At 35.8% G+C, this 9,226-nt stretch overlaps 1 protein-coding gene across 1 annotated transcript in view; it reads right to left on the bottom strand.

Annotated features, from left to right (window-relative positions):
* Positions 1-9,226, bottom strand: part of ADAM10 (ADAM metallopeptidase domain 10) — a 163,701-nt gene that overhangs the window by 71,441 nt on the left and 83,034 nt on the right. The window contains exon 5 of the mRNA XM_017896388.1: positions 4,987-5,087. Within this exon, the coding sequence (XP_017751877.1) occupies positions 4,987-5,087 (101 nt within the window). The remainder of the gene's footprint in view (positions 1-4,986; positions 5,088-9,226) is intronic.

Here is a 9,226-nt window from a genome sequence, read left to right as displayed (position 1 = left end):
TTTTTTTTTTTTTTTTTAAATCACTCTAACCATTTCAGTTTCTTAATGTGCTTAGTCCATTTGTATTTTTTTAGTTAAAAAAAAAAAAACAGAGACAGGGTCTCACTATGTTGGCCAGGTTAGTCTTGAACTTTTGGCCTCAAGCAATCGTCACACCTCAGCAGTCCATTTATATTTAATGCAGCCATTCATATGGTTAGATTTAAACTTGCCATCTTGCTATTTATTTTCTATTTGTTCCATCTGTTTTTTGTTCCTTTTTCTCTTTTTCCTAACTTCTCTTAACTGTTTTTAATTACATTTGATTTATTTTATTAACCTGTTAAATTATTTCCTTTTCTTTTCTCAATGGTTGCTCCAGGGCAGAGGAAATTCCTGCAAACTTTTTCTTAAAAGGCCTAATAGTAAACATTTAGACTTTTAAACAACATGTAGTTGTTCTCTATCACAACTACTCAGCTCTGCCACTATAATGTAAAAGCAGCCAAAGACAACCTATCAATGAATAGGTGTAGCTGTGTTCTAATAAAACTTTACTTACAAAAGCAAACAGTTGGCCCACAGGCAGTAGTTTGCTGACCCCAGCTCTAGGGTTTACAATATCCATCTTTATCACGGCACATTTTACCTGCCAAAATTACACCACTTCACAAATTGTTTAAGAAACATACTTCCATTCTTCTTTCTCTTGTCCTTTGTGCTACTGTCATAAATTTTGATTCTCTGTATATTACAAAATCCATTATACCTTACTATTTTGACTTAGGTAATAATCTCTTGAAGATTTTTTTAAATGAGAAAAAAAACTGCTTAATATTTATCGATATAGTTACTATTTTATGTTCTTCATCACTCCTCTGTGTATATCTGAGTTTCCATCTGGTATCTTTTTCTACCTGAAGAATTTCCTTTAATGTTTCTTACAGTGTAGGTCACTCAGACATAAATTCTCTCAATTTTTATTTAAAAAGATATTTAATTTGCCCTTGTTTTTGAAAATTATTTTCACTGAATATAGAATCCTAGTTTGGCAGATTTTCTTTCAACACTTTGAAGATGTTATTCTGTGTCTTCCAGTTTGCACTGTGTCACCACAGTCACCAGTTATACTTATCTTTGTTAAGCAGTCACCAGTTATACTTATCTTTGTTCCCCTGTATGTAAATGTATCTCCTTTACTCTGGCTGCTTTTATGGTTTTTTATGATTTTCAGGTGTTTCCAATAATTTAATTGTAATATACCCTGGTATGGTTTTCTTTGTGTTTATCCTGCATGTGTTTCATTGAGTTTCTTGGACCATGAATTGAAATTTTCTTCATATCTGAAAATTTGGAGGCATTATTTTTTAAATTTTTTTTCTGCATCTCTTCCCCCGGACGTCTATTATTTTCTCTCTCTGCTTTAGATATGGATACTGTCTATTGTTCCATTTTCCTTTATTCAAGTATACTCATATTGAGTTCCACAGTAATTAATTTTCTTTTAAGCCTATCCACTAAATTTTTTACTTCAGATAACATACTTTTCACCCTAGAATTTCCTTTGGTTTTTTATTAGAATTTCCATTCTCTCCTTTTTGTGTTCACATCTTTAATTCTTTGAACATACTAATAACAGTTATTTTAAAGTCCTTGCCTGTTAATGTCTGTAATTACTGGCTGCGTTTGTATTTAGGTGGCTTTTCTTATTATTATGAATCATATTTTTCAGTTTCTTGTCATCTAGTAATGTTCTTTGAATGTTGAACACTGTTGAGTATCTGGACTTAATGTCCTCCTTAAAGAAATATTATTGAGCTTTTCTCTGACAGACAGCTAATTTATTTGAAAAGCAGTTTGACATTTTTGAGGCTTGTTTTTCTGCTTAGGAAGGGCAGGTCTGAAGTAGCTTCTACTCTAGGGCTAGGTTAGCCCTGCTACCATGGCTTGGGGTATCTACTAAGTGTAATTTTTTGAGAGACAGGGTCTCGCACTGCTGCCCGGACTGGTGTGCCATGGCACAATCATGGATCACAGCAGCCCCAACCTCCTGGGCTCAAGAAATCCTCTTGTCTCAGCCTCCAGAGTAGCTGAGACTATAGGTGCTCACCACCACACTCAGCTAATTAGAAAAAAAGAAAAAAAGTATGGAGATGAGATCTGGCTAGGTTGCCCAGGCTGGTCTCACACTCCTGGCCTCAAGTGATCCTCCTGCCTCAGCCTTCTAAAATGCTGGGATTACAGGCATGAATCACCCACACCCGGCCCAAGTACTGTTTTTGATAGTTGTTCATTTCACAGAGTCCCAGTAGTTTTTCTTTGTCTCATAGTTTTCTCAAAGAATTTCATCCTGTGCAGGCAGGCACAGCTTAGTATTCAGTTAAGACTCAAGGAAAGCAACACCTGTGCAGATAGCTGGAGCTTTTTTTCAGCAAAGCTCTCTCCTCTCAGGTATTGTGCCTGTAAGTCCAGACACCTCAGTCTTCCTAAATTCTTACTTCTAACTCTTCAACTTAGCAACATTGCTGTGTACTTAACTCTTCTTGAGATCTCCTTCTGTGTCATATCTGAAATTTCGACTCCACTCAAAAAGTCAGGGAAATCAGAGAGATATTTATTTCCTCACTCTGAGATCTCAATCCTGCAATGCTTGTTTTCTAATGTTTGAAAATAATTGTTTGAAATATTTTGTTTGACACCGGGCGCGGTGGCTCACGCCTGTAATCCCAGCACTTTGGGAGGCTGAGGCGGGCAGATCATGAGGTCAGGAGATCCAAACCATCCTGGCTAACACGGTGAAACCCCGTCTCTACTAAAAATACAAAAAATAAGCCGGGCGTGGTGGTGCGCGCCTGTAGTCCCAGCTACTGGGAGGCTGAGGCAGGAGAATGGCATGAACCCAGGAGGCGGCGCTTGCAGTGAGCCGAGATCGCGCCACTACACTCCAGCCTGGGCGACAAAGCGAGACTCCGTCTCAGAAAAAAAAAAAAAGAAATAGTTTGTCTGGTTTTCTAGTTGTTTATTGTAGAAAGCCTAGTTAGATATCAGTTACTCTATCACAGCTTGAAAGCGAAATCCACAAGTTTCAAAGTTTTCATTTTAGACATTTAATACTTCAATCCATCTGGACTTTTTTGTTGTAAATATGGTGTAGGATTGTGATCCAACTTCGACTTTTTTTTTTCAAATAAACATTTTTTTCTGGATCCATTTATTCAATGGTACCCACTACTTTCCTTACTAATTTGAGATTCCATCTCTACCACACAACAAAGTTTCATACATGCATGGGTCTTTTTCTAAGCACTCATTTTTATTCCACTAGTTAATTTGTCCATCCCTGTGCTATCACATGCTCAATTATTATTATAAGTCTTAATACCTCCTAGGGTAAATCCCTCTTTCCCTCTTTCCTGTCCATCATCTTTAAATGGGCCCTACTTCTTCTTAGTCTTTACTTTTCCATGTGACATTTTTGACCCATTGAGTGTTGTGAATAAGCCTGCTGTAATGTGTATTGGACTACCATTGAATCTACAAATCAATACAGGGAGAACTGACATTTTTATAATATTAAATATTATTTCCCAAATATGGTATATGTCTCCATTCATTTAAAATCAATCTTCCTTAATATTTTTATAAAGTTTTGATTTTCCTTACATAGGTCTTATAATTCTTTGTTACATTTATTCTATAATACACAATATTCTCTGATACTATTAACAATGTCCACTCTTTCATTATATTTCTGGTAATCTACTCGTGGTATAAATAAATGCAACCTACTTTTGTATCTTAATATTTTATCAAGCCACCCTGCTAAATTCTATCATATCTAACAGTCTGTAATCTCATCCCCTCTATCCACATTACCAATACATCAGTACAAGCCCCTATCACTTCTCAACTGAATAACTACTTCTCATTAGTCTCCTAAACTCTAGTCTTAAACTCTACCCCCATGTTAAAAATTCTTTACTGATCTTTCTGTCTCCTTGGCCTTTGTACGTACTGTTCCTCCTGCTTGGAATTGTCTTTCCATATCCTTGTGGCTAACCTAACTCCTACTTATTCTTAAGGTCTGATTATTGCCTTCAAATATTTATCAGGCTAGATTAGCTATTCCTCTTGTGTGTAGAATATCATCCTATACTTAATCCTCTTCTACCTCCTACAACTCTAAATTGTTTCTCTGTGTCTCCAATTAAACAATAAACTTTTGAGAATAAGCCTTCATCGTAATCTCCACATATTCCCAGAACTTTCCACAGTCTCTGACATATGGCAAGATCAATATGTATTTCTTCAACACATGTAAAAATCAAATCTCACTTAATACTAGAAAGACCCACCTGAAACAGAACTGTTTATGCCATTTTACTGATCAAGGAATAGGTCTGAATACAAATATTCATGGCTCAAGAAACATTACTCTACCATACTACTTTTAGAAAGGATGTCCAAAATATACAATAAATGTTTTATCATAAAAGAAAAAATGTTTTCTCATTTTGAACTTATGTTTTGAATAACTATAACCTGTCACCTATGACTAAAGAAAAGGAGGGGAAAAAAGAAGAATTAAAATATGAAAAGCCCTGAGATTTTTATTAACATGACTAATCAGATTGTCTGTCAACACACAACGTTCAGTGTTAAAAATGAGGAATACCTTGGCAAACCAAGGCAAGTGGTCACTCTAATTTTAATACTAATATAAATAGTTACATTTATATAAAACATTTGTTTTCTTTTATAACAAAACATGTAAAGGATAGTATATTTTAGACATGTAATTTTTCTTGGGTCATATATATTTGTATTCAAACCTCACCCCCATCTCTTTCTTACTGGCATGTTACCTGGCCTCTTTGAGCATTAAAACACACTCCCCATAGTGGTATAAATCTTTCAGAAATTCTAGAACATACATTTTTAAATGTAGATATACATCCTCAAGTTCATTTCCATTTCCTAAATGCAAGCTAGTGTTAAAATCCTTACCTGTGTTACTTCCTCTACACCAGTCATCTGGTATTTCCTCATTCTTTCAAATACTGAATGATCTGCACAGCCCCCCTGAGGACCGTATTTATGGGGATAGTCTAAAATACAAAGAAGAAACATCTTACTGTCACATATTTAGGTATAACCAATTATAAATGAGAATTATCTTACAAATAAAAATTTAACTGTCTTAACTAATGAAAACCATAAATGTTTATTGAGCACCTATGGAAAAGGCATTATGCTAGGCATTTTAATGTTAAAACCTAGCAGGTTCCTAAGTTCTCCGTCAATAAAAACCACTGGTCTTTAGCTTTTTGTCATACAGATGATTTGTCAATTCTAAAAAAGGACAGTAATCACTCATTATTCTGACCCTATCACCAATATACCGAATTTGGCTGTCATCAAGAGAATATCTATGTTTCTGGTCCATCATCTGGCAGGGGTCAAGAGAATCCTTCTGCAGCATTCCTGACCTCCATCAGGAGGACACTAGCAAAAATAAAGGAGAACCCCAAAACTCTTCCTATTCTTGGGAAGATACTCCCCTACTCCTCATTTCACAAAACACAACTTTCTACCACTTTCTCCCTTAGGACTATTAAGACTATTCTCACAGTAGCTCAGTTTTTACAGTCATGAGACTATATCACTGACTACCTCAACTCATTACAGGCATTTGTTGTCACCCAAGTCACTACTGCCCTTATTTCCTTATTTTTACATCCTGACCCACTGTCAGTCTCTCTGACACCACCCCATCATCATGACTGATTACATCATTCATCATTCATTCATCATCATTCATCATTCATGACGATGATCTTTCCAATACACTCAGTTCTTTTCTCCAATGATTTTTTTCCTACCTCAGCTTCTCATTTCCATAGTTACACTTCTGAACTTGTCATTATTGGTAACTGAAAATGCTTCATAATCTCAACTTCCAGTACTCTACTTTCTTTCCACCACTTATCTTTTCAGCACATTCCCTCTAGGCTCCAACAACCCTTTAACATCAGTAAGACCCTTTAATTCACCAATGCTACCACCTTATTGTCTATCACAAGATATTATTTTTCTTCCTTATTTAGTTTAAATCCCATAGTCAATTATTATTATAATTACACCACTGCATTCACCATCAACTCCCTTGTGCTCCACCCCAACACCCTTGAAGGGAGTTGATGGTGAATGCAGTGGTGTCTTACTTACTTCAGAAGTGTAACTATGGAGGAGAGAAGCTCCTCCTGAAGCTGAATGAGGCTAAAGAAAAACTAGTAATTATGACCAGTCTCATTCAAAAGTCATGATCTATAACCTCAAGAAGTTCCTTAATGCCAGCTAGCAACTGAATTTCCAGTCTATTCTCAATTTCATTCACCTAGTTAACACCAGGCAGTTCTTACTTTGCCACACCAGTAACTGTCAGTCATAAAACTGACCATGCAAGCTGAAACTATGCAAAATGATCTTAATAATCAACAGGGAAAAAATTACAATTGTTCTGTGACCTTTAAAATCTTTTGTCAAAACACTAAAACTCACTTACCATTGGTTATTAATGTATGGGGAACAAAAAAATAAAACATTTATTTAGTACATTGTTACTTAAAACATTGGAATTTTAAAAGAATTAGTGTTTTATTTCTTCATAAATTGAATTTCAAATATCATGAATTAAAAATATAAATTCCTTTTGAAAGCTTGAAACTTAGGGTAAAAAAAATTTCCAAATATTTCCAAAGCAACAAAATAGTATTTATATATGCTTCAAATTCTGTCAGCACAAAACTCTCCCAATAGAAAGGGTCAAGCATACAATTTTCCCATATACTTTCAAAACTTCTAAAAGACGCTGTTTTCCTTGGTCACCACATTAACTATAAAAATGGACAATGACATTTTCCCTCTAAAATTACTAACAATATAATCCTCATTTCTAGAAAAAGCCTTTGTTCAACTAATGAATAAGCCCTCATTGAGATGCTAAATCATAGGATGCACTGTAGTTCCCCTGAAAAGGCCAAACAGCATATTCTTTCACAAAGAATGAGTCATGGGTGTAGAATATTCAGCCTATTTAAAACAAAGATCAGCTTTAGATCTATTGCCTTTCTTCCAGTTCCTCTGCCAGCCTCTTGCTTTTGTTTTGCTGTTCAAGACACAAATATAAATAGTACATATATTGTGATTCTACCTCAAGCAGGAAATAGCTCCAGTTAACTCTCAATCATCCACTCTTTCAAGGAGGAATGTTTACAGTTCAGATTCTCTGTCGAACAGAACTAGGCATAAAATACTCACTTTTTGCATCCTCACTACTTCCAGCAGGGTACCCCTCCGCCTTATGTGACTGGCAGCTCAGAAACTTAACTGCTAGGTCCAAGGCCCTGGCTATGAGATGACTCTCTAATAGTCAAAACTGGGTGGTAATCCCTCCAATAATATGCCATGAATCACCAAATCCAATATTTAAAAATCTACATTAATTGAATTTAAAATAGAATGACTTCTATAGAATAATACTATTTTCCATAAAAATTACTTTCGTTAATATCCAGAGTATCATGGGGTGGGGTCCTTATCCATGAAAATCGCCATTTATTCCGAAAGTTGCCAACATCAACAAGGATTCACTGATGGAGAGTAGAAGAAAGGCTTTTTTTTTTCTTTTGAGAAGAAATGAAAAGTTTGGAGACAGGAAGGAACTCCAAATGTTCTTCCTTCTAAGTCTAGTGGATGGGAGGTCCTTTCTCCCCAGTACCAATTCTCATGTCTTCCCAAACCCCATGTCTAATTTCTGTTTTGGGAGGGTAAGTGGGCATAAGAAAAGCACAGAGTGATTGTCCCTAGAAAGAGGAAGAAGTTGAAGATGACCCCACTTTCCACATGCACTTACAACACTGATCTCTCTGGAAACAGAGATGAGGAGGAGGGCCAGGGATGTCACTCCCCACCCCATAGGTTTTAGAAAGAAAGGGTTAGTACTGGCAGCCAAAGGGATAATGGGAGTCAGGTCAACCAGACAAATGTTGCTTTATTATTCTGAGCAATTACAAATAGAATTACTCGACTCTAAAGTGTTTAAGCAAGAACCTTAGCCCTATTCATTATTGTATGGATAGTTTCTAAAAGTGTCTTGTACAAATTAGGCCCTCAAAAAATGTTGATTAACAAATTAATCAGTTGTTAAAACTGTAAAACTTACAACTGACACTTGGAATGAAAACCTGTAACATACCAACTTTAAGTGTCCATTATTTACATGTATTTGACTTGGGACTATACAGTTATACACAGGGATAAATGGGTGACTCCAGGCCAAAGAACATGCGAATCTCTTTTCCTTTCTTTAGTTCCCAAGCTGTGACAACTGAAAAGAAATTTTGTTGCAGCCAGAGTAATAGGGCTGACCCTTCTCCTGTGATCACAGATTCTCTCCTCTAGCAATCAAAAGATCTTCAAGGTTCAAGTCAAATTCCACCTCCCCAGGGAAGTCTTCCTAAATCTCCCTAAAGCTCCCTCACTGAGGTAGTATGTGCTACCCCAAGGCTTTGATGACATTCTTGTTGTAGCATTTACCACATTTTGACTGTCTATTACTGAAAATTTCCCTGAAGGTTTTTAATCTTCAGGGGAAATTTTAAAATTCTCTTTCCTGTATATTCAGAAACCAATAAATACGTGTTGAATTTAATTTTTCAGCCAGTATCTGGTTTCTATGCCTCTTTTCAAAGGTCATCCGATAACCAAAGACCTGTAAACTGCTGGTTCCCTTAACCTCCTTTTAGCCTTCATTCCACCTACAATAAATATGAATTGCCTAACACTTTAAATTGTTTCTACAGCAAAGTATGTTCTAAATTCCTAACTACTTTACAGATTGACTATAACATACAGAACATTCAAAATTAAGACCTGTGTACACATAAATTTCCTAATCACATGTCAATGTTATTTTTAATTGCATTAATTTATTAAGCAAACAAATAAGAAAAATTATTATATGCCAAACAACAGGGATACAAAAATAAATGACATAGAACATGCACTCTCAAGAGCTTTCAGTCTAGCTGAGGTGTCCAACATGTAAACAAGCATGGCATTTAAGTACCAACTTCCCAAGTGTTAAGGTCTCCCTGCAATCATTCACAGGTTATTAAACACAGGTTGAATTTAATTTATTCATCCAGTCAACAGCTGGTTTCCTTCCATGCCTCTCAAAGGTCAA

The sequence above is a fragment of the Rhinopithecus bieti genome, unplaced genomic scaffold, assembly GCF_001698545.2.
Source record: "Rhinopithecus bieti isolate Rb0 unplaced genomic scaffold, ASM169854v2 scaffold_947, whole genome shotgun sequence".
Taxonomy (NCBI): domain Eukaryota; kingdom Metazoa; phylum Chordata; class Mammalia; order Primates; family Cercopithecidae; genus Rhinopithecus; species Rhinopithecus bieti.
This window is presented reverse-complemented; position numbering and strand designations above follow the sequence as displayed.